Source organism: Prionailurus bengalensis, chromosome A3 (assembly GCF_016509475.1).
Source record: "Prionailurus bengalensis isolate Pbe53 chromosome A3, Fcat_Pben_1.1_paternal_pri, whole genome shotgun sequence".
NCBI lineage: Eukaryota > Metazoa > Chordata > Mammalia > Carnivora > Felidae > Prionailurus > Prionailurus bengalensis.
In genome coordinates, this window is record NC_057354.1 from 22,504,282 (window position 1) to 22,530,121 (window position 25,840).

At 37.8% G+C, this 25,840-nt stretch overlaps 1 protein-coding gene across 3 annotated transcripts in view; it reads left to right on the forward strand.

The window, feature by feature from the left end:
- The window catches only part of RBL1 (RB transcriptional corepressor like 1), a 61,147-nt gene that overhangs the window by 32,946 nt on the left and 2,361 nt on the right, over window positions 1-25,840 (forward strand). For 2 of the 3 annotated variants that reach the window (XM_043602418.1, XM_043602417.1), the window contains exons 15-21: window positions 5,583-5,849; window positions 6,645-6,856; window positions 13,783-13,959; window positions 15,427-15,498; window positions 17,407-17,497; window positions 22,578-22,726; window positions 24,371-24,535. In XM_043602418.1, coding sequence (XP_043458353.1) covers window positions 5,583-5,849; window positions 6,645-6,856; window positions 13,783-13,959; window positions 15,427-15,498; window positions 17,407-17,497; window positions 22,578-22,726; window positions 24,371-24,535 — 1,133 coding nt within the window. Of the gene's footprint in view, window positions 1-5,582; window positions 5,850-6,644; window positions 6,857-13,782; window positions 13,960-15,426; window positions 15,499-17,406; window positions 17,498-22,577; window positions 22,727-24,370; window positions 24,536-25,840 lie in introns of those variants that run through there. The other variant, XM_043602420.1, reaches the window with a different exon arrangement.

Below are 25,840 nucleotides of genomic sequence, written 5' to 3' on the forward strand. Positions count from 1 at the left end.
TAAGATTTTCACTCTGTTTTTTAATATTTTTTTACTTCAATGTGAGTTGTTGTGGAAATAGTATTTTAGCCTTTTAATAAACACACTTTTCCTAATGCTAACAGAAAACTGTAAATAGGCAAAATACCTACTTTTCAAATGTGACAAAAGTTATATTCTTTCTCTATGTATGTCTTTATAGAAAGAAAAGTATTTGAAGCAGAGCAAAAAACTCTTTGGGATGCTTAAGTTCATCTAAGAAATAACTTATCCATGCTCTCTTAAAATAGTTCATGTGAACCTTATGGGAAGATTTTAGTTCATTCATTCGTCCTTATTTTCTCTTACGATGTGTGCATCTGATGTGTGCATCCTCTGGATTATATGAATTTTTTCTTGAATTTTTTAATCAGTTAAAATCTTTTGATCACATATCCCTGAACAAACTTCAGATGAACAAGTACTCGGGCTTCACATGGCTCTTGATCCAACTTGAACTATAATTTTGTGTACGTGTGTGCAGGCACACATATAGTCTTTGCTTTACATGTAGTCCAAGATGATAAAAATGTGCATGCAAAACAGTCTTCATAAGCAGTGAGAATGATTAGGATTGTTTTATGACCTTTAAAAATCTTGTCAGGAGACAGGGGCACCTGGGTGGCTCAGTCGGTTGAGTGTCTGACTTCGGTTCAGGTCATGATCTCTCAGTCTGTGAAGTCAAGCCCCGCATCGAGCCCTGTGCTGACAGCTCAGAGCCTGGAGCCTGCTTCGGATTCTGTGTCTCCCCCTCGCTCTGCCCCTTCCCCGCTCATGCTCTGTCTCTCTCTCTCTCTCTCTCTGTCTCTCTCTCTCTCTCTCTCTCTCTCTCTCTCTCAAAAATAAATAAACATTAAAAAAAAATTTTTTTTTTTTTTTAAATCTTGTCCAGAGGCACCTAGGTGGCTCAGTCCATTAAGCAGCCAACTCTTAATTTAGGCTCAGGTCATGATCTCATGGTTTGAGCCCTGTGTCCAGCTCCACGCTGGCAGCATGGAGCCTGCTTGGGATTCTCTCTCTTTCTCTGCCCTTCCCCTGCTTGCTCATGCTCTCTCTCTCTCTCTCAAAATAAATAAGCTTTTTAAAAATATATAAATAAAAGCCTTTAAAAAGGAAAAAAATCTTGTCAAAACTTGTATGTATCTATTTGTTTCATCAAAACTTTTAAAAATGATCAGTCATTAGGGGCACCTGGCTGTGTGTCAGTAGAGCATGTGACTCTTGATCTCAGGGGCATAAGTTTGAGCACCACATTGGGTGTAGAGATTACTTTAAAAAAGTGATAATTTTAAAAAAAGCTATGAGTCCTTAATGTTTAGCAAAATGAAAGATAATAAAAGTATTTACATAGTATAGTATAAAGCACTGGAAACATTGAGAATGGAAGTGGTTTGTTTTTCATCTTTTTGGTTTTTGTTTTTTCAAGATTTTATTTTTAAGTAATCTCTATACCCAACACGGAACTCAAACCCACAACCCCATGATCAAGAGTCACACACTCCACTGACTGAGCCAGCCAGGTGCCCTGAAAGTGGTTTGGTTTTTTTGTTGGTGGGGTTTTTTTTTTTTTTTCAAACTTACAAAGAATAGTTTAAACAGTGCTTGTCTCCTGTAATTTATGCTGGTGAATGAGCATCTTTTCTGTGCCTTGGTGAACTGTCATGTTCCTTTCTAAATTTGGATCAGCTTTCAACATTTTATACTTTGTGTGTTTAATTCTTTGAAATATCTCTGAGAGTTCCTCAAATGTGAAGTTTTTGCCATCATCACTTTCTGTTGGATATCTTCATCCTTTTAATCTCAACAGCTTTCTTCAATTATGTCAACGAATTTCACTTTCAGGAAGTTCTTCAGGCTGTGTATCTAATCTCTTGAACAGTGTCAGTGTCAGTATTCCCAGAGTCAGTTGTTCCTTCTGTAACTTTACTGACGTTCTAAATTAATTCAGTTTCAGTATTATCACTTTCATTTCTTTGTTGCAATTTTCTTTTTTTTTTAAGGTTTCTTTTTTTTTTTTCTTTGATGTTTATTTATTTTGAGAGAGAGAGAGAGCACAAGCTGGGGAGAGGGGCAGAGAGAGAGAGAATGAGAATCTCAAGCAGGCTTCATGCTCAGCACAGAGCCTGATGTGGAGCTGAATGCCACGAACGTGAGATCATGACCTGAGCTGAAATCAGAGTCAGACATTTAACCGACTGAGCCACCCCAACACCCCCGTACTTTTTTTTTTTTGATGATTCCCCTCATGTGTCTGTTTTTAATAAAATGTCATATAGGGTTTTTCACTGGAGACAGACAACATAACTGTATGCTTTCCTGTGCTCATGAATTGAATAGCAGATGTGCCCTGATCAATCAGTGACAGACTTTGAAAGAATTAACATGATTAGTTACTGATCATGATTCACATCTTTTAGTTATATAATGATTTGTAAACTAAAGTTTGTTTATGCAGTTATAGTTAGTACATCATGGAAACTGAAATTTGAACCATTTTGTTAGGCTGTTGTTATTTTAACTAAACTATGGTAACTTAAATTCTTGCATATTGGAACTGAACAAAGTATGAACAGTCTGTGAGAATGTGTGCATACGTGTATGTATCCTTGACTGTAATATATATGTATATGTATACGTATGCATATATATTTTATATGTGTGTGTGTGTTTACAGCCTAGCTAGACATCTCAGAACTAAGATCATGAATAATGGTCACCCAAATATGATTCTCTCCAGATGGTGGTGTTTTGAGTGGATGTTACTTTCTATATTACAGTTTTTTGGTATTCTAAGAATTTTCTTTCAGTGAGCTCTTTTGTTCATTGGGTTATAATTCACATACCATAAAATTCACCCTTTTAACATGTACAGTTAAGTAGTTTTTAGTAAATTCATAAGACTCTACAATTCTCACCATTATCTAATTCCAGAACAGTTTCATCAGCCCAGAAAAGAAACCCCATATTCAATAGCAGTCACTGTCCAGTTCCCCCACCCAATCCCCTGGAACTACAATCTGCTTTTTGTCTCTATAGATTTGCCTATTCTAGAATTTTATATAAATAGAATCATATAATATGTGGCCTTTGTGCTTGGCTTCTTTCATGTAGCATGTTTTCAAGATCTATTTATATTGCAGCATATATCAGCTCTTCATCTTTATGACTGAATAATATTTCATTGTGTGGATATGCTATATATTGTTTGTTCATTCGTTAGTTGATGGACATTTGGATTATTTCCACTTGTTGGCCATTATGAATAATGCTGCTGTGAACATATAGGGCATATATTATTTTTATAAGTAGAAGAAAAAAGTATTTTCTCATAGGGGTTCAGGCAAGAGAATCAAATAATGGAAAATCCTTAGAAAACAATATTGAGCCTTGACTCTAGGAAGAAAAAGACATAATATTAATTTCTGTATTTATTAAATGTAAAGAGTTGTTCACTGTATCTTTTCCACTTCTGTGCTAACAAAAGATAATTTGAAGGGGTTTGCAGCTAACCTCATGGCTATAATATGAATCCTCTCTTGAAATGTCAGCTTTAGGAGCACCTGGGTTGCTCAGTTGGTTAAGCGTCCGACTTCAGCTGAAGTCATGATCTTGCGGTTTGTGAGTTTGAGCCCTGTGTCAGGCTCTGTGCTGACAGCTTGGAGCCTGGAGCCTTTTTCGGATTCTGTGTCTCTCATTCTCTCTGCTCCTCCCCACTCACACTCTGTCTCTCTCTCTCTCAAAAATAAACTTCAAAAAAAATTGTTTGAAATGTCGGCTTAAACATTCCTAGTCAGATTCTAGGGCTGTGTTGGATTTCTTATGTATAAAGGATCCAGGTACACTCCTATTAAGTGATCATGGGAGTTACCACAGAACTTTCTATCTGCCACTGAGGTTGGGAAATCAGAGCTGTTTTCATAAGACCCAGAAATATGCAGAGATTTTTATTAAGACATAACTGTTTCTCCTCTCACCTTATTAATACAGAGAGCTGTCAAATCATTTCCAGAAGTTATTTTTATACCTTGTAAACATGTTTAATAAGTCATCTTTACACCCAACATGGGGCTCGAACTCACGAGCCTGAGATCAAGAGCCACATGTGCCACTGACGAGCCAGCCAAGTGCCCTGAAATGCTTTCATTTTAAACAGCACATTATAGGTAGGACATCTGAGTGGCTCCATTGGTTAAGCGTCCAGCTTCAGCTCAGGTCATTCATGATCTCAGTTTGTGGGGTTGAAGCCCACATTGGGCTCTGCACTGTCAGTGCTTGTGATTCTGTCTGCCCCTCCCCGACTCCCACTTTCTCTCTCTCAAAATAAATAAATACACTTAAAAAAAAAAAAAAAGCATACCATAGGAGTGTCTGGCTCAGTCAGTGGTGTGTGCAGCTCTTGATCTGGGGTTGTGAGTTTGAGCCCCACAATGGGTATAGAGATTACTTTAAAAAAAAAAACTTTTAAAATAAAAAATACAAGCGCCTGGGTGGTTCAGTTAAGCGTCTGACTTTGGCTCAGGTCATGATCTCACAGTTTGTGAGTTCGAGCCCCATGTCGGGCTCTGTGCTGACAGCTCAGAGCCTAGAGTCTGCTTTGCATCTGTGTCTCCCTCTCTCTCTGCCTCTCCTCCAGTAATGCTGTGTCCCTCTCTCAAAAATAAACATGAAAAAATAAATAGATAAAAATAAAAAGTATATTATATACCTGTAAAGAATCAGTGGGTCAGGGAAAGTGGGGAAGGATTGTGGAAAAAGATGTAGGGTTTTTAGGGGCTAGGAGAACCTTTACACACTTGGTATATAGGGAAAGCCACTCCTATGGAAGGATAGCATTGAAAACTAAATATAATCTTTTAATCAACACACTACTGCCAACCCTCAGATTAAGGCAAGTTAAACAGAGTCTTATCACCTTTGCTCATCTTTATCTTCTCGTGAGCTTATAAAAGATGATTCTGTACCTACTAAATCAGAAAGCCATAGGGGCACCCGGGTGGCTCAGTAGGTCAGGCGTCCAACTCTTGATCTCAGCCCAGGTCTTGACCACAGGGTTGTGAGTTCAAGCCCCATGTTGGGCTCCATGTTGGGCGTGCAGCCTACTTAAACAAAAGAAAAAGCCGAAGCTACTGCCTTAAGCTGCTTGAAGTATGGGTGTGTAGGAGGGGCCAAAACTGTGAACCAAATCACTGATTTTTCCTTCTCAGATGTTATTTACTAGATAAGATTGGGAGACAGAAGCTAATTGGACTGCTCAAATTTAGTGGTCACCTCATTCTACCTCTCAGCTTCTATTTTACCCTTAATATTTTGCTCCTTTAATAGTAGGCAGAGGTTCAAGAAACCAGGAAGATGAGCTATCATAATTTTCACATGTAGTAACTTTTTCATACCTCTTTTGCTATACTCTATATTCTGTGAAGATAGAAGCCGTGTTATTTACTGCTGAATACCGATTGCTTAGCATATAATACCTCAGTATCTATTTTTTGAGTGAATGAGTGAACCTGATTTATTATTTTAGAATACATATCAAACTATTTTAAATTTATTTTTCTCTCTATTAGATATGCAACCGTTGTCTCCAATTTCTGTCCATGAACGCTACAGTTCTCCTACTGCAGGGAGTGCTAAGAGAAGACTTTTTGGGGAAGATCCCCCAAAAGAAATACTTATGGACAGGATCATAACAGAAGGAACAAAATTGAAAATTGCTCCTTCTTCAAGCATTACTACTGAAAATCTATCAATTTCACCTGGGCAAAGTCTTCTAACTATGGCCACAGCCATAGTCACAGGGACAACGGGACATAAAGTTACAATCCCATTGCACGGTAACATTTTAATGTATTTGTTTTATTTTTTTTTCTGAGTTGGTTAGTAATTTAAGAAATGCCTTGCTGGGTTGAATCACATGGCCTTTTTGATCCAGTTTTTTTTTTTTTTTAACCTATACCATTTTTTTAATTTATTATTTTAGAGCAGTTTTGGGTTCACAGCAAAATTGAGTAAAAGGTATAGAGATTTCCCATATACCCACTGCCCACACACACACAGACCTCATCACCATCAACATACCAAAGAATGGTGTATTTCTTACAACTGATGAACCTACACTGACACATCATTATGACCCAAGTCCATAATTTACATAAAAGTACACTGTTGATGTACACTTCTATAGATTTTGATGAAAGTCTGATAACATATATCTACCATTATAGTATTATACAGAATAGTTTTACTGCCTTAAAAATCTTCTGTATTCCACCTTTTGTTTTGTTTTGAACTTATACTGGTTTTTGAATTTTCATACTTTTATGAATTTACCACCCTTTTCATTGGACTTATTTTCTTATCTGAGCTTTACAAATGAGCGTGTTAAGCAAAAATCTTTTTTCTTAATTACAAACATCTCCTTAAGAGTTCAAAAGAAAACATTGTTTCAGAGCAGAAATAGAAAACAAGAGTATTATAACCTAGAATTACAATTTTTGTAGCTTTCCTCTTTTCTAACCTATTCCTTTGTTTGGATAGCTAGGTAGATAGGTAGGTAGGTAGATAATTGACAGTTTTTCTGGAACACATGCAACTTATTTCTAAAATAGAATTCTTGCTTATACATTTAGGTATTGCAAATGATGCTGGAGAGATCACACTGATACCAATTTCCATGAACACAACTCAGGAGTCCAAAGTCGAGAGTCCTGTGTCACTTACTGCTCAGTCATTAATTGGTGCTTCTCCAAAACAGAACCATCTGACTAAAGCACAAGAGGCACATACAGCTGGAATAAGCAAACCAAAGAGAACTGGGTCTTTAGCACTGTTTTATAGAAAGGTATGTGATTTTATGACATCTAAAAAGATCTCATTTGACGCACCCGCCTGGCTCAATTGGTAGAGCATGCCACTCTTGATCTCAGGGTTGTAAGTTCGAGCCCAACATTGGGTATTGGCTGTAGAGATTAGTTACAATATTTAAGGAGCACCTGGGTGGTTTAGTTGTGGCGTCCAATTCTTGATTTCACCTCAGGTCAAGATCTCACACTTGGTGAGATTCGGTGTCCCGTCAGGCTCTGCACTGGCCGCATGCAGCCATTTTGGGGTTCTCTCCTTCCCTCTCTCTCTGCCTGCCTCTCTCTCTCTCTCAAAATAAATAAATAAACTTCAAAAATAAATATTTTTAAAAATTAAAAAATGAAAATAAAATGTCATTCAATCAATGCAAGAAAGATTAACAGCAATTTTAGCCTTCTTTTTTGGGTGTGTGGTAAAATGGACATAAAATTTACCATCTTAACCATCTTTAAGTGTACATTAAGTACAAAAGTGTCGGGGGGCCTGTGTGGCTCACTCAGTTAAGCGTTCAACTTCGACTCAGGTCATGATCTCACAGTTCATGTGTTTGAGCCCTGCATCGGGCTCTGTGCTGACAGCTCAGAGCCTGGAGTCTGCCTCAGATTCTGTGTCTCCCTCTCTCTGTGTCCCTCCCCTGCTCACGCTCTGTCTCTTTGTCTCTCAAAAATATTAAATAAGCATTTAAAAAAATTAAAAGTACAAAAATGTCATGAAGTACAAAATTGTCATTGAGTACATTCATATTGTCGAGGAGCTTTCACCACTATCCATCTCCAGAACTTTTTTATCTTCCTAAACTGAAACTCTGTCCCAAACAATTACAATAATTCACCATTTCTCTCCCCACCACTGGCTCCTAGTAACCACCATTCTACTATGAATTTGACTATTCAAGGTACCTTATATAAGTGGAATCATACAATATTTGTCCTTTTGTGACAGGTTTATTTCACTTAGTGTAAGTCTTCAAGATTATCCATGTTGTAGCATCATTCAGAATTTCCTTCCTTTTTAAAAATTTTTTTAAGTTTATTTATCTTGAGGGAGAGAATCCCAAGCAGGCAAGCTCCATGCTGTCAGCACAGAGCCTGACGCAGGGCTTGAACTCATGAACCATAAAATCATGACTGAGCCAAAGTCAAGAGTCAAACACTTAACTGACTAAACCATCCAGGTACTCCTGTAGTAAGTTTTGAAATTAGGAAATGTGAAACCTCCAACTTTGTCTTCTTTTTCAAGATTATTTTGGCTATTCAGAGTCACTTGAGATTCCATACGAGTTTTAGCATGGATTTTTCTTTTTCTTTTTAGAATGGATTTTTCTATTTCGGCAAAAAACATCTTGGGGATTTTTTTTTTTTAAGTAGGTTCTATGCCCATCATGGAGCCCAGCACAGAGCTTGAACTCACGACGCTGAGATAAAGACCTGAGCTGAGATCAAGAGTTGGATGCTTAACCAACTGAGACACCCAAGCATCCCATCATGGGGATTTTGATAAGGATTGCATTGAATCTGTAGATTGTTTTGACTGGTATTGACATCTTAACATTATTAAATTTTCAGTCCAGGGGCACCTGGGTGGCTCAATTGGTTGAGTGTCCAACTTTGTCTCAGGTCATGATCTTGTGGTTCGTGGGTTTGAGCACCATGTCAGGCTTACTGCTATCAGCATGGAGTCCACTTTGGATCCTCTGTCCCACCCCCCCCCATCCCCCCACCTCTCAAAAATAAGTAAACATTTTAAAAAAAAAAGTCTTCCAGTCCATGAACATGGGGTGTCTTTCCATTTATTTGTGTTTTGAGGTTTTTGTTTTGCTTTTTTGTTTTTTAGTTAACATGCAGTGTTTTATTATTTGCACTTTCTTTAATTTCTTTCAGCAGTATTTTGCAGTTTTCAGTATACACTTTCATATACTTGGTTAAGTTGATACCTAAGTATTTTATTCTTTTTCAGGCTATTGTAAATGAAATCATTTTCTTTATTTTTGGATTATTCATTGTTGGTAGTATAAGAATGAAAGAGATTTTTGTGTGATTTTGTATCCTGCAACTTCATGGAATTCATTTATTATTTCTCACGTTTTTTAAGGACTTTTTAGAGTTTTCCAGTATTCTACACATGTAAACTACACACAGAGGTGATTTTACTTCTTTTCCAGTTTGGATGCCTTATATTTCTTTTTCTTGCCTAATTGCTCTGGCTAGAATTTCTAGTACTATGTTGAAAAGTGCTGAAATTGGGCATCCTTGTCATGTTCCTAATCTTAGGGGAAAAGCTTTCTTTTCTTTGTTTTATTTTTGAGTATGATGTTAGCTATGGATTTTTCATATATGGCATTTATCATGTTGAGGTAGTTTTATTCTATTCTTAGTTCATCGAGTGTTTTTATGGGGAAAAAAGGGGGGGCTTTGGGGGCAGCTGGGTGGCTTAGTTGAGCAACTGACACTTGATTTCAGCTCAGGTCATGATCACAGGGTCACGGGATTGAGGCCCATTATCAGGCTCTGCCATAAGCATGGAGCCTGATTAAGTTTATCTCTCTCTCTTTCTCTCTCTCTCTCCCTCTGCCTCCTCCCCAGCTCACACTCTGTGTAAAATAAAAATTTTTAAAAATTAGAAAATAAAATTTAAAAAGAAAAAAAGCATTTTGGATTTTGTCAGTTGCTTTTTCTGCATCAATTGAGATAATCATATTTTTCCCTTTATTCTGTTAATGTAGTATATTACTCTAATTGGTTTTTCTATGTTAAACTATCCTTCCATCCCAAGAATAAATCATAATTTGATCACACTGTAAAATCCTTTTAGGGTATGCTGTTGTGTTCAGTTTACTGGTACTTTGTTGAGGGTTTTTGTATCAATATTCATGAGATGTTGGTCTATATTTTTTGTAGTATCTTTGTCAGCTTTGACATCAGGTAATATACACTTACCCTTTTAAAAGAAACATATTTGACCTCCTAAGAAAACATTATGATTTTGGTGAACTGTGTTTGACTCAGGCTTATATGGTGTGACTCCATTTCATGATATAACTTATATATCCTACCACCTTATGTTCTTATATCACTTTGAGCAGTTGGCCATCCTCTGAAATTTAGTGGAACTACATTGTGTTAGGTTGCTGTAGATTAGAGTTCATTGTGGGACAGGTGCTTCTTGGATCTTACAGATAAGCTTAAATTATTGAAGAATTGTTATAAAAATTGGTGGAATACTGGGTGGCTACACAGTTTTTATCATAAATCCAATGTGTTACCTTTTATTTATTTTTTTAAGTAAATTCTGTTCCCAAAGTGGGGCTCAAACTCATGACCTTGAGATTAAAAGTCACATGCTCTATGGACTGAGCCACCCAGGCACCCCTTACTGTGTTACCTTTTAAATTAAGATTTGACCAATTTCCATTATAATACATGCGTTACTGTAGTATTAATGAAAAAGGACTGAAAGATTTAACATAGAAATAATTTCAATTTGCCCTACCCATTTTTACAAGCACTGTCAACTTCTGATAAGACAGGTAAGTTAATTAGATTTTTATAACCAAACATGATTCTTCTCTAAAATAAATCCCAGAACTGAAAGTACCTCTGTAGTCTACTCCATAACTACATGGCTGGCTAGCCCATTCTCAAGAATTATAAAGGAGGGGCGCCTGGGTGGCTCAGTTGGTTGAGCTTCCAACTTCAGCTCAGGTCATGATCTCAAGCCTCCTGATTTCGAGCCCTCATCGGGCTCTGTGCTGACAGCTCAAAGCCTGGAGCCTGTTTCAGATTCTATCTCCTTCTCTCTCTGCCCCTACTCCACTCACACTCTCTCTCTCAGAAATAAATAAACGTTAAAAAAAATTGTAAAGGAAAAAGAAAGCACTGTTTTTTGTCTTAGCATTGTGATTAGGGTTTAAGACTTAAAAATTTTTTTTTTTAATTTTTTTTTTTTTCAACGTTTATTTACTTTTGGGACAGAGAGAGACAGAGCATGAACGGGGGAGGGGCAGAGAGAGGGAGACACAGAATCGGAAACAGGCTCCAGGCTCTGAGCCATCAGCCCAGAGCCTGACGCGGGGCTCGAACTCACGGACCGCGCGAGATCGTGACCTGGCTGAAGTCGGACGCTTAACCGACTGCGCCACCCAGGCGCCCCAAGACTTAAAAATTTTAAGAAATTATCTTTCCAAATTACTTTTGATGCAAATTTAAATTTATTTCCTCTAGTCTTTTTAATCATAATTCTTGAGAGACTTGCCATTTTCTCCACTTCCCACTGCCTCCTCTACTCTGCCTCCATGACTACTGCCTCCACCTTGTGCCTATGTAAGGCCTGTTTTTTGTTTTTGTTTTTAAAGTTTATTTATTTATTTAGAGAGTGAGGGAGCACGAGCAGGAGAGGGACAGAGGAAGGGAGAGAGAGAGAATCCCAAGTAGGCTCTGTGTTGTCAGTGCACAGCCCGATGTGGGGCTCAGTCCCACAAATTGTGAGATGATGTCCTGAGCAAAAATCAAGTCGGACACATAACCTACTGAGCTACCCAGGCGCCCCTAGTTCTGAATTTTTAATTCTGCATTTATTTCAGAATCTTGGGTTTTTTTCTTTCCATTTATTTATCTATTTGAGAGAGGGACCAGACAGACAGAGAGAGTGCAAGCTGGGGAGAGGGGCAGAGGGAGAGAGAGACAGTCCCAAGCAGGCTCCATGCTCATCGAGGAGCCCAATGCAGGGCTCAGTCTCACAACCCCAGGATCATGACCAGAGCCAAAATCAAGAATCAAACACTTAACTGACTGAACCACTGAACCACTCAGGCATCCTTCTTTCCATTTAATTATAACCTGTTTGACATAGATTAGAAACTAGAAAAACTCTATCCTAAAAGAGAATAGGATGTCTGTATAAAGAACATATGTGTCCGTGGGGCGCCTGGGTGGCTCAGTCGGTTGAGTGTCCGACTTCGGCTCAGGTCACGATCTCGCGCGGTCCGTGAGTTCGAGCCCCACGTCAGGCTCTGTGCTGACCGCTCAGAGCCTGGAGCCTGTTTCAGTCTGTATCTATAGTGAATTCAAAATAACCATTCCTTGAGTAAGTTGCAGCTATTATCTATGCTGAATTCAGCGTGGTGCTGGTGTTCCAGGACTGAATAGAATGTACTCTGAATTTTTTTGTCAGAATCAGACTTCCAGAGTATGTGTTTCTTTAAGGGATTGGATCAACTCTGTAAAAGATACTTAACAAATATTACTTAATGACTTATTATTTTTAATCTTTTTAACTAGGGCCATTATCTTTTATTTTCTGTGACAAATGTAAAGTTCTGGCATCTTTCCCACTGCACTGACCCAAATGGATTCTGTTTATCTTTTGGCCAGATGGACTAGAAACAAGGGGATAGGATGCAGAAAAAATGAATTTGCTATAAAATGTATCACTTGTGGCTTTGGAGTCTACCATTTGACTTTCTATCAGATTAGTGTATTGGATAGCTTATGATTTGTTTTTAAACTCTTATTTGTGGATTATTTTCCTGCCAAAGATACTTTTTTTTTTTTTTAATTTTGAGGGAGAGCGGGGGAGGGGGCAGAGGGAGAGAGAGAATCTTAAGCAGGCTTCATGCCCAGCACAGAGCCTGACACTGGGCTTAAACTCAGGACCCTGGGATCATGACCTGAGCCAAAATCAAGAATCAGATGCTTGGGGCGCCTGGGTGGCTCAGTCGGTTAAGCGGCCGACTTCAGCTCAGGTCATGATCTCACGGTCCGTGGGTTCGAGCCCCGCATCAGGCTCTGTGCTGACAGCTCAGAGCCTGGAGCCTGTTTCAGATTCTGTGTCTCCCTCTCTCTGACCCTCCCACGTTCATGCTCTGTCTCTCTCTGTCTCAAAAATCAATAAATGTTAAAAAAAAATAATAATTTTTTTTTTAAATAAAAAAAAAAAAAAAGAATCAGATGCTCAACCAACTGAGCCACCCAGGCGTCCCCAAAGATAATTTGCTGTAAGGGATGCCTGACTCTTTTTCCCTGAACATTTAAATTTGAAGACTTAGTTCAAACAGAATAGTGTGATTTAGGAATACCACAGCAGGGTCACCAGTTTTTAAAACAGTAAAACATAATGCTTCCTGGATGATTGGAAGCCATTTTAGAATCTTGCAGGACCTTCAGGTCATTTGCATTAGTTATCAATTCGTATAAAAGTTGTATATGAAAGGTTTAGGGCATTGAACTAAATTTACTCTGATGTACTTAGAAACAACAAAAACAAAAAACCTTGTATCTCATTTACTTTAATATTCCATTTATGTGCTCATAAAAACAGTGTAGAATATAGGGGAGGTTTTTTAAATGGTTTTGCTTTCTGACTCATTCTTGAAATCAAACATTTTAGTTCTTTATTATCTGACTTTTTTTCAAAAATTTTTAAAGATTTTACTTTCAAGTAATCTCTCCACCCAGCATGGGGCTAGAACCCCCAACCCCGAGATCAAGAGTCACACTCCACCAACTGAGTCAACCAGGCACCCCTATTATCTGACATTTTAGACTTCCTAGTAATCTTTTCTGAACAAAAAAAGGTATGGGGGATTTCTGAACACTTGAAAAATTATGTATTCATAATGATCATGATGCAAGTAAATCTTGCATTTTAGTGTTTCTTACTTTACATAGATGACAGGATAGAGGACATCTTTTCCAAAAGAGTTTTTAAGACAGTCTTCTGAAGAGAATTGAAGTCTTCTGCCAGTGAACTAGTACTATAGAACAGAAATTTTATGTAATTTTACATACATTTATCAACAGCCTAGGTATTTGTTAATCTTGGCCTGAAAGCCCATGTTCATGGTAAGACATAAATTCGAAGAATTATTTACTGGTTTTTTTTGCATCAATGTGCTACCTTCCATCTTAGGTCTATCATTTAGCAAGTGTACGATTACGAGATTTATGTTTAAAACTGGATGTTTCAAATGAGTTACGAAGGAAGATATGGACATGTTTTGAATTCACTTTAGTTCATTGCCCTGATCTAATGAAAGACCGACATTTGGATCAGCTGCTTCTTTGTGCCTTTTACATCATGGCAAAGGTAATGTACAAGTTGGGGGAAGCTCTTTGCCCTAGTTACCCATTTTTGAAGCACAAAGTGAAAATCTTTTGCACTTAATTGTTAGTTTGTTCAAATGCCCACTATTGTTAAGTAGTAAATTCCAGCTACTGCATCTATTCTCTGGACTCTCCATTTCATTTTGTAATAATCAGCTTTCCCACATCATAAGAATACATTGGTTGTAAAGAAATTGGAAAAGGTCTTAGAGACCATTTGTATAAATGGTTCTCCATACTGTTAATGTGAACATCATTTTTACCGCCATCACTGTGACCCCTCTCATCTAATACTTTACAATAAAATGATCATTATGTTGTAGGTTAGTAATTGAGGCCCAGAGCTGAAAGTAACTTGGTCAGTTATACAATTAACAAATGGCACCCTAGGATTTCTTATTTCATAATTTAATGAACTCATACTTCATAAAATAGCTTCTCTAATATACTGCTTTCCAGTGATTTTTTGCACCACCTCAGAAAAGCATTTTACTTTCTAGGTGCTACAACATGCTTTCATTCATAAAATAGTGTATCTTACTTGCTTTTTAAAATTCTGATATACCTGAAACAATCATCTATAACTTTGGTCTGAACCATATTGACCACACTGGCAGTACTAGCAGATGTACATAGTTAAGACCTAATTCTTAAGCTTTTTGAGGCAGAGGACATGTTTTCAAACTCCTTTTGACTACTCTCTCACAATGCCTTTAAGATCTCTATACAAAATAGAGATTAATAAATGTTATTACCTAGTATTTTGTGTTTTCCATGGAACTCTCAGAGTTCAGGCTTTGCCATTTTTAGCTCATCATTATGGAAGAACAGGTTTAGTGCTAACGGACAGTAAAGCAGAGAGAAGGAGTAATTTAAGTAAATTTTATAATAACAAATAGACTGGAAGGGATACTGTTATGGATCACCAATTCATTTCCTTCCTTTCCTTCCTTCCACCATAACTTTTCTGTCTAAGTATTAGAAACCATATAGTCTGTCCTAAAATATTAAAAACCTAATCCTGTAATAATTGTTCAGTTTTCTTGTGAATCACCATAAGACATTTTTTATCCTTTAGTAAGTGGCTACTTTACTTTTAAGAGGGTACTTTAAAAGTCAGTAAAATCAGAGACTGCAGGTGATGCAGCAGATCGGAGTTTTCTGGTATCATTCTTTTTATAAAAAGAAATGTATTTTCAGTAAAGTTATACCATAGCGATCTCAGTGCTTTTGATTAATGAAGCTATTAGCTGAGTCCCCACAGGCCACAAAGCTTGAACTTTAAAGGTAGTAAAAATCATAAATGGTAGTGGTTTTTAGTCATGGACTGGCCTGGGGTTAATGACTTTCTGCAGGACTGCTCTCACTGCCAACCTATAATTGAAGCTTTTGTTCAGAGCCATTTTTCTTTTAAGAGCAACTGATAAATGCAGAATTTACTTTTCCTTAGGTAACAAAAGAAGAAAGAACTTTTCAAGAAATAATGAAAAGTTACAGGAATCAGCCCCAGGCAAACAGTCATGTGAGTAACATTTTTCCTCCCATCCAAAAGTAGATTTGTACTAGTTCTCTGTTGACAAGTCATAGAAAAGGTAAACTTCTTTTATAGTTTTACTGTACTTTAGATTTTTTGGTTTAGTGGATATCATTAAACTCTAAAGAAAATTTCAGTAAAAGCCAGGAAATTGGCTGTTTATATACTCTTCGATATATTTGCATATATTTGTCATGTGTTTTCCTATTCCATTTATTTGTTCATTTGTTGACTGGGGACATTTTTCACAAAAAATCTAATGAAGGGAAGTGCCTGGGTGGCTCAATCTATAGAGCATAAGATTCTTGATCTCAGGGTGGTGAATTTCAAGCCCCACGTAATATATGGAGCCTACTTTAATGAAAAATCTAGGGGTGCCTGGATGGCTCAGTTGGTTGAGTGTCCAATTGTTGATTTCACCTCAGGTCATGATCCCAGGGTTGTGGGAGCCCCGCATCTGGCTTTGCACTGACAGTGCAGAGCCTGCTTCGGATTTTCTCTCTCTGCCTTTTTCTCTTTCTTACCCTCTGCCCATTCCCCACTTGCACACGCACTCTCTCTCTCAAAATAAGTAAACTTTAAAATAAATAATCTAATGAAAATCATCTATAATAATGCCTGGCTGGCTCAGAAGAGCACGTGACTCTTGATCTCAGGGGTCATGAGTTTGAGTCCCATGTTGGGTGTAGAGATTACCAAAAAAATAAATTTTAATAATAATAATAATATTCTCTAATTGTGTGGGACTTGATTCTCAAATGATGTTTAAAATCCCGTGAAATTTGAGGATTTATTAGCTCAAGTCTAGCTTCATTTGCCACCTACTAAGAATCTTAATGTTTGAATCTTTAAATAGATACTAAGCATATTTGATAATGTCATTTTATAATAGCCATGGTAAAAATCCTATAAAACCTTTCAGTCATGGAAATATAAAATGCTAGCCTAGTGGCCGGACACATAGTAAGTATTTAATGACTATTAGTTCCATATTGTTATTATTACAGCTGAAGAACATAAAGTTGGGCTACCTTAAGGTTTTGACCACTCAGGAGCTTAGTTGCTGAGCTCTAGGGAGCATAATGACCTCTTTTCTATCCTTGGTGATCTGCCATCTTAGGAAAAGAGATGTGATGTGATGTAGCTACTCAGATATCCCATGCTTAAGTACTGGTAGTCACACCCCCTTCTAAGAGAGCCCCACATAGAGTTTCACTTCTTTTAGCTCTAAAATACATGGAAGAGCCAAGTACAAGCATTTGTTATATCCTTTGATAGGCTAAGAGTGTCTGGACCTCTTCAGAAAAATCCTTCAGGAACAGATTCTAGAAAGGTCCAGATTATCCCTAAAGATCATTAAGGTGAAGTTAGTGTGGGTCCAAAGTGGACCGAGCCATAGCTTCCTACATATCCTCTCATACCTACCACCCATAGGATGAGGGGAAATGGATTATGCCTTTCAGCTGTCTTGGAGGTAGGAAAGAATTTAGAAGAAGGAAGGGAAACAGATTTTCATGTGACCATCTGAAAGGAGATGGGAATGGGATGGGAGTAGGAAAACAAGCCTTAATGAGATCAAATGATTCTTATGCAAGGAATTAAAAGGAAGAACAAGCTCAGATATTTGAAGTTGCTTTTATTTGGCAAAACCTGCTCATCAGTGTTTAGTTTTTGTAAACTACAGTGGCAGTATTAGGTGGTAGGCTCTGTTTCCATATCCCCTCTACTAAGATGGTTGCTATAATCTATATTTACCAGCCTAGTAACATTTTGCCCTCGATTATCACCAATACAGACAAATACCTTTTAACTGGCATGATATTCTGTTCTTATTTTGGTTTTGCTTAAACTGTGCATCTTTATGACTTAGCAGTCTTTTTCCACTCTAACCTGTAGGTCTATAGAAGTGTACTGTTGAAAAGTATTCCAAAAGAAGTTGTGGCATACAATAAAAACATAAATGGTGATTTTGAAATGACAGATTATGGTAAGTTGCCCAATTTAATATTCTATATGTAATATACCTTTGATTACATTGCACATAATGTAGTGGATGTCAGGCAGCATGGAGTTAGTGATGTAAGTAGAATGGATAATGCATATGTGAAAGCATTTGGGAAGAAACAAGTTTGAGATAAGTATGAGTCAGATGCCTCCACCCAAAGAGGTTGTGAATTGAAACCATTTTTCCCCTATTAATTGTGCTTTAGAAGAAGTTTTGTGGGGCGCACGAGTGGCTCAGTCGGTTGAGTGTCCGGCTTTGGCTCAGGTCATGATCTCACCGTTCATGAGTTCGAGCCCCGTGTCGGGCTCTGTGCTGACAGCTCAGAGCCTGGAGCCTGCTTCAGATTCTGCGTCCCCCTCTCTTTCCGCCCCACCCCTACTTGTGCTCTGTCTCTCTCTGTCTTTCAAAAATGAATAAACATTAAAAAATTTTTTTTGTTTTAAAGAAGTTTTGTAGTATACTTACAACATTAATAAAACACATAAAAGGCTCTTAATAAATTTTAAAAATAAATCTGAATTACAGGGGAAGTAAGGTAGCTGTCAGTGATCTGCCCGGGGTGACAATTAAGGAAATGTCTTGTTCATTAATAAGTATATAAGTATTCTTCCACCACCAACAAAGCTGCCATCCTGTTGTTAACCATCATGATATGTAAGACTTGAGGCACTAGGAAATTTTTTTCAAAGAAAGGAAAATCAATTATTCATATTGTCAAGGTAATTATTCCTATGTTGATAAGCTGTAAAAATGCTTCTTCTGCCCATCTTTTCCTTGTCTCATCTTCCCATTACTTAATGTGTACATGTGTAACACATGTACTGTGATGTATTCTACAGTGTGGGACATTTAGATTATTAACCATTATACATAGCTTTGTGAGGAACATCACTGTAGCTTAATCTTTGATCCATATCCTTAGGATAAATTCTTAGAGAAAATTGCCAGAGTCAAGGACTCTTTTTTTAATCACGTAGATATCCGTGATCATTATGGTGTTTTTTGGGATCTGAACTTTTAAGATCTTACTCACCAAAAATATTTTTAATAACAATGCCCTAGAATCTGCCCTATTTAAGGATACATAAGCCAAGCTCAATTCTTTTTACATAGATATATTATTCCTGAGCCTTTTCAAGGCAATGGAAGTGTATTAGACAGTAAAACTGAAAAAATGCATATATATTATATATACATACATATACATCAACTACAAACGTGTGTATAAAATACACACACACACACACACACACACACACACACACAGCCTTTCTATTTTTGTAACACATGTTGCTCATCTGTCCCAGGTAGTTTTTCTGTCCATACAAAACCAGGCATGTGGGGTGGGGGTAGAGACAAACAGGCACCAGAGGTTAGCTGGAAAATAATGTTCTCATGAGAAACAAAGTAACTACTAGCAAGTATCTGGCATACAAGGAGCAGTGAAGTTCAATAGATACAGTATCTGCAAATGAAATTTGAGGTCAATGAAGGTTAGCTACTCTCTACAACCTAAAGGTTTCAAATCAACTTCTGTTGTATATACATTTATTAACTAGATATTTATTAGCAAGCAAACAACCATTTTTAAGATTTTATCCAATGGTGATGGCACAGAGCTGCACAAGTATCCAGTGATAATGGACTCAGGAATTCTGGCACCAAAAAGGAAAAAGTTACAGTGGAGGATACAGTCAGGCAAAAGTTTCTCCAGCTATGGTTGGTTGCTATGACTTAAACATAACAAAGAACACCACATAGTGAAGAACAATTCCGGTTCTATAAAATTCTTAATTAGGTATAAAATGATTACTATTTAGAAGCACACATAGTTTATGCATCTTATATAGATTGTCCAAACACCCAGCTGTCCAACCGCCACCTCACACATTAAAGGTTCACTTGAAGCAGGTGCCAAGATTCCAGATTCAGGACTCTGTTAGCCTTAAAGCCAGGATCAAGCAAATGACATGCATCAGAGTTCAGGGCTGGTCTTCATTATCATCCATAGTAGAGCTCCACAGACTTCAGTGAATCACTCATCTGTATCATGATATTGTGGACAGTGTCTCAAATATGTTAACCAGTCTATTTAAGTACTTCTAATTTCCCCAACATGCACCAACTTTAAGCATTAGGCTTTCATAACAGTCACTATTTTCATCAATAAAAACCAGATTCTTAAATTTTTAAATTGCTTTTTAATGTTTGTTTATTTTTGAGAAAGAGAGAGACAGAGTGTGAGCAGGGGAGGGGCCAAGAGAGAGGGAGACACAGAATCCGAAGCAGCCTCCAGGCTCCAAGCTGTCCGCACACAGCCTGATGCAGGGCTCCGGCTCACAAATGGTGAGATCATGACCTGAGCCAAAGTTGGCCGCTTAACCAACTGAGCCCCCCAGGCGCCCCTTGAATTTTTTTTTTAATGTTTAAGAGAGAAAGAGCTCAAGTGGGGGAGGGGCAGAGAGAGAGGGAGACACAGAATCCGAAGCAGGCTCCAAGCTCTGAGCTGTCAGCACAGAGCCCATTGTGGGGCTCAAACTCACGAACCATGAGATTGTGACCTGAGCCAAAGTCAGACTCAATCGACTGAGTCATCCAGGCGTGCCCACCCCCCCCCTTTTTTAATGAATAAAAACCCATTTCTTACATTGAGTATGTTAATTAGCAAAGCATTGGCCTTTGATTAAGATAAACCTAACAGAAACTCTTATAATAGCTACCTGTTGGGAATGAGCTTCCTGATCAAAATACCAATTCTTCACCATTATGTCAGCAGACCACCCTAGACTGGCATTATTGACTAGAACACTTGAGAGACCCAGATTACAGCTTAATCTCAGTAACAAATATAATACTCAAGTGTATAATGGTACACTGACAAGTTTACAGTACTTCCTCAGAGAGGAAGGATTACAAAGAATGACGTAAGTATGATGTTTAACACAAGACCTGCTTATAGTAAGACCTCAGTAAGTAACAACTGTTACTTATTTAAGTTTTTTTTTAAGTTTTTTTTTTTTTGAGACAGCGAGCATGAGTGGGGGAGGGACAGAGAAAGAATCCCAAGTAGGCTCCATGCTGTCAGTAAGAGCCCAATGCACGGTTTAATTCCATGAATCATGAGATCATGACCTGAGTGGAAACCTGGAGTCAGACAGTCGACCAACTGAGCCACCCATACACCCCTATCATTTTTTAAGCAGTATAAAATTTATGGTTTTTTATTAATGAATATTTCTCTTTAAAATTTTTTTTCTTTTTCTTTTTCACGCTAATTTGTCTAAGGCCATATTCCTTATTTGCAATACTTTAAATGTTGTTGGGGTGCCTGGCTGGCTCCGTCGTAAGAGTGTGTGACTTTTGACCTCAGGGTCGTGAGTTCAAGCCCCATGTTAGGTGTAGAGATTAAACATAATAAAAACAAAATACTTGAAATGTTGAGTAGGTCACATTAAAGGAAAACAGTAAAAGCAAATTCTCTCATGAGACAAAAATTCTGTTTTCATATGAGATATATAATATTGGTAACTGCATATTGAAAATCAGGTAACTTTATTTCACATTATGCCCATCTTAAAATCACCAGATAGACAATGAAGATATAAATAGAGCACAGTTTTACTTGTTTTTATATTATGGTCATGCCTTTTAGAGTTCACAAGAAACTGCCAAAATATCACTGTTTCTTTGTTTTTTGTTTTTTTAAGTAGGTTCCACACCCAACATAGGGCTTAAACTCACAACTACCAGATTAAGAGTTACATGCTCTGCTGACTGAGCCAGCCAGGCATCCCACCAAGGTCCCAGAGAGTTTTAAATGTTTGGTTCCTTCAAAATAAATAGAGCCCATTACTTTATATAAATATTAATGACTAGAATTGGAATGACACACAAATCTGAAGACTGTGTATAGTCTCTGTGTCCAGAAATTTCTAATCAAAGGAGGACCTTAAATAATTTTGACTGATCCATGTAGTGAGAATAACCTACAACAGCTGATACAAAGCCAATATGGCTTGGAATAGCATTTATTAGGATGGTAGTAGGTGTTACAGGGAAAGGGGACTGTGCATAAAAAATTTGAGAAGAAGGGCCTGGGTGGCTCAGCCAGTTAAGCGTCCGACCCTTGATTTCAGCTCAGGTCATGATCTTGTGGCTCATGAGTTCAGGCCCTGCGTTGGGCTTTATGCTGACAGCATGGGGCCTGCTTGGGATTCTCTCTCTCTCTCTCTCTCTCTCTCTCTCTCTCTCTCTCTGCCCCCCTCCACCAATACATAATGAATAAATCAATAAACTTAAAAAGTATCGTTGTGAAAAAATTCTTGCCAAAATAGTATCTAGAGAAAAGAGTATTAGCCTTGGGGTGCCTGGATGGTTCAGTCGGTTAAGCTTCCAACTTTGGCTCAGGTTATGATCTCCTGGTTTGAGTTTGAGTCCCACATCAGGCTCAGAACCTGGAGCCTGCTTTGGACTCTGTCTCCCTCTCTCTCTGCCCCTCCCCCACTCACACTCTGTCTCTTGCTGTCTCTCAAAAATAAACATTTAAAAAATTAAAAAAAAAAGAAGAGTATTAGCCTAAGTACATGTATTTGTATTTCTCAAGTTTCCAATTTAATTTATACATAATATAGATGGGTTTCAAACATTTTCTAAAAACATTAATTGCTTTATATAAAGATTTGTGTTTACTTTTTTTTCCCCTTAAGTTGGTTCCAAATCCAGCACGGAGCCCAATGCAGGACTTGAACTCACGACCCTAAGATTCAGACTTGAGCTGAGGATCACCTGGGTGGCTCAGTCAGTTAAGCATAGAACTCTTGATTTCAGCTCAGGTCATGATCTCATGGTTTGTAAGTTCAAGCCTCACATCAGGCTCTGCTGTCTCTCTAAATAAATAAATGAACTAAAAAAACCAAAAAAGATCTGAGCTGAGATCAAGAGTCAGATGTTTGACTGAGCCACCCAGGCGCCTCTGATTTTGTTTTTATATCATAGAGTTGTGATTCAGATCACCACTTTGTGTATTATAATACATCTGTCATAACCCTGAATCTTTTAACAGAATTGGAAGATGCTACAAAAACACCTGACTGTTCTAGTGGACCAGTGAAAGAGGAAAGAGGTGATCTTATCAAATTTTATAATACAATATATGTAGGAAGAGTGAAGTCATTTGCACTGAGATATGACTTGTCAAATCAGGACCATGTGGTATGTTTTATATTTTACTATGATATGAATATTCATAGTCATAGTTAGATTACTATAATTTTACTAGATAAGTGCTTCAGAGTTAAAGTGTGACTGATGCATTTTATAGGAGAAAAAAAAAATACCAGTAATTAATTAGAGAATGATTAAAACTATCATACAACACAGACCAGAAGAAATCAGGGAAATTTTATCCGTATTATGATTATGTTGCTGGAAATTACGTTAACATATGGGCAACTACTAGATGAGAATGTGGAAAAAAGAAAACAATTCTGCTAATTTTTTCTCTTAATTTTAATTTCTATTGTAATATGTATATATGAGATAAATGTTTTCCTCAAGATAAAGAGAAAAGGAAATAAATAGGCCTGAATCATTAGTAGAGGCAACACTAAGACATTTTAATGCAGATTTGGCAGTACTAGCAGGCCTGTGAAAACATCATCAGTGTATAAGCTGAGGTTGGTTCCCAGGAGAGCAGACTTTAGTTGTAAGAGGAACCAAGTGAAACTGCATCTAGCCAGTAGCCATATATGTGTATTTTGTGTCTCCCTTTACATTTCAAGGAATGCAGTCTGTGACTATTCTCAGAGGCCATGACTATTCATTCAACTCCCATCAGTTCCACCTCTCCTTATCGTGAATATGTCTGTCATGAGCCAATTGAAACTAGTTTTATTAGCTTCAGTTGAAGATCATGAAATTATTAATTAAGGAACCATCTCTATTTATTCCTAGAATGGAAACATTGTCGAGAATATTAAAGGAAAGTGCAGACCCTGCTTCCCTAATTCTATTTCTAAATAATTTGCATTTCAGTATAAAGTCTTAATCATTTCACTAACAAATTTGTTTCATGGTGGACCCATCCTTCTGGCTCATAGAGTTCTGTCTCTCTTTTATTCTCTCTGCTATGGCTTTGGTTATGGGGCAGGAGGTGTATGTTATGTATATAGAGAGATTATCATTGTGTTAGAATACTGATTACTCTTTGCCTCTCCTTTCTGGCTTATTCCTATATACTATACTATTCTCCCGGCTTATTACCACTTCTGGGTGTCTCAGAATTCTTCAGTATTTCCTGAAAGATGCAGGAAAATAAATTTTAGTTTATCTGTTAGTAACTCTTGAAAAACAAGGGGTAATGGACCATGTCTTTGCTTTTTTTCAGCCATTAATAGATTCTTATGGTGTAGCTGACACATAAGAAATGCCAATAAGAATAAAAATAAGGGGGCACCTACCTAGCTCAGTTGGTAGAACATGCAACTCTTGATCTTGGGTTTGTGAGTTCAAGCCCCATGTTGGGCACAGAGCCTACTTAAAAAAAATAAAGGATGGGGCGCCTGGGTGGCGCAGTCGGTTAAGCGTCCGACTTCAGCCAGGTCACGGTCTCGCGGTCCGGGAGTTCGAGCCCTGCATCAGGCTCTGGGCTGATGGCTCAGAGCCTGGAGCCTGTTTCTGATTCTGTGTCTCCCTCTCTCTCTGCCCCTCCCCCGTTCATGCTCTGTCTCTCTCTGTCCCAAAAATAAATAAACGTTGAAAAAAAAATTAAAAAAAAAATAAATAAAGGAATAAAAATGTGGTGGGATTCAAAAAAGAACTTTTATCATACAAAAATTTACTTTTGGATTATTTCAGATGGAAGCTCCTCCACTCTCTCCTTTTCCACATATTAAGAAACAACCAGGCTCACCACGCCGCATTTCCCAGCAGCACTCCATTTATGTTTCCCCACACAAGAATGCATCAGGCCTTACACCAAGGAGTGCTCTGCTATATAAGTTCAATGGCAGCCCTTCTAAGGTAAGGTGTTACAACAATCTATGTACTTGTGTTAAAAATTGGATTTCATATTGCCAGTTAATAATCTTTAATCTTGCTCTTTGTCTGCAAAATTACTAGTAATAAATATGAATTGGGGCACGTGGGTGGCTCAGTCAGTTGAGCGTCTGACTTCAGCAAATGTCATGATCTCTTGGTTCATGAGTTCAAGCCCCACATCAGCCTCTGTGCTGACAGCTCAGAGCCTGGAGCCTACTTTGGATTCTGTGTCTCCCTCTCTCTCTGCCCTTCCCCCACTCACGCTATCTCTCTCTCTTTCTCTCAAAAATAAATATTTTTTAATTTTTTAAAACACGTAAACCCACAATATTGGTCTTCACTTTTGACTCAGACTGTTCTTTACACTTCATGTCAGCAGGGCTTTATAAAGCATTTCTTTGTAATTAATATAGGGGTTGGATTGCTGCAGTGAATTGAAAAAAAAGAAAATCCATTCCCTGTCTTGATCTGAATCCACAACCAGGCAGGAAAATAGATGAATAAGAAGGTAGTTTTGTCAGAATATCACAAATACCGTGATAGTAATATACACATGAGGTTTATGGATACTCAGGTCATGATCTCACTGTTCGTGAGTTTGAGTTGTGTGTCTCCCTCTCTCTGCTCCTCCCCCACTCACGCTCTGTCTCTTTCTCTCTCAAAAATGAATAAACATTTAAAAAAAATTTTTAAAAATATGAACTGTTACTGTGGCAAGTTTCCTGTGATTAAGAGCAGTGTATTCACCTGCTTCAGTAGCTTAATCCATCACTATTGTTGTGATATTAGGGAAGTTCACTGCAAGAGTCCAATGTGTCACCCTGCTTAAATACGATCTTGAGAAGGGACCAGTTAAGGCAGGTGGTCAGACACGAGGAATATTGACTTTAAAGGAAAGCTTTCAAAGTGGAAGTTTCTTTGGTGATGGGATAGTGAAAAGTCTAAAAACAGAGGCCTTCTCTTATTTATGCAAAAAGTTCTGTGGTTATCCTCATCTTAACTCCCATACAGGGATGAATATGTGACAGTCATATGATTGATGTTTTCAGATACTTGAAAGGCTATCAAGCAAATATGTTTAGTATGTCTCCAGAAGTCAACCTCACTTGAGATAGAATACCTCACAGATTTGCATTTCCTCTTCATAGAAGTCGATTTCCTACAAGGATGTTTAGAAGAGATTCTTAAATGAAACCAAAGATGGGACCACCTGACTTCTAAGGCAATGATTTCAAAACCATAGACCGGAATCACCTGGGGGACCTTGTTGAACACGGATCTGTTCAA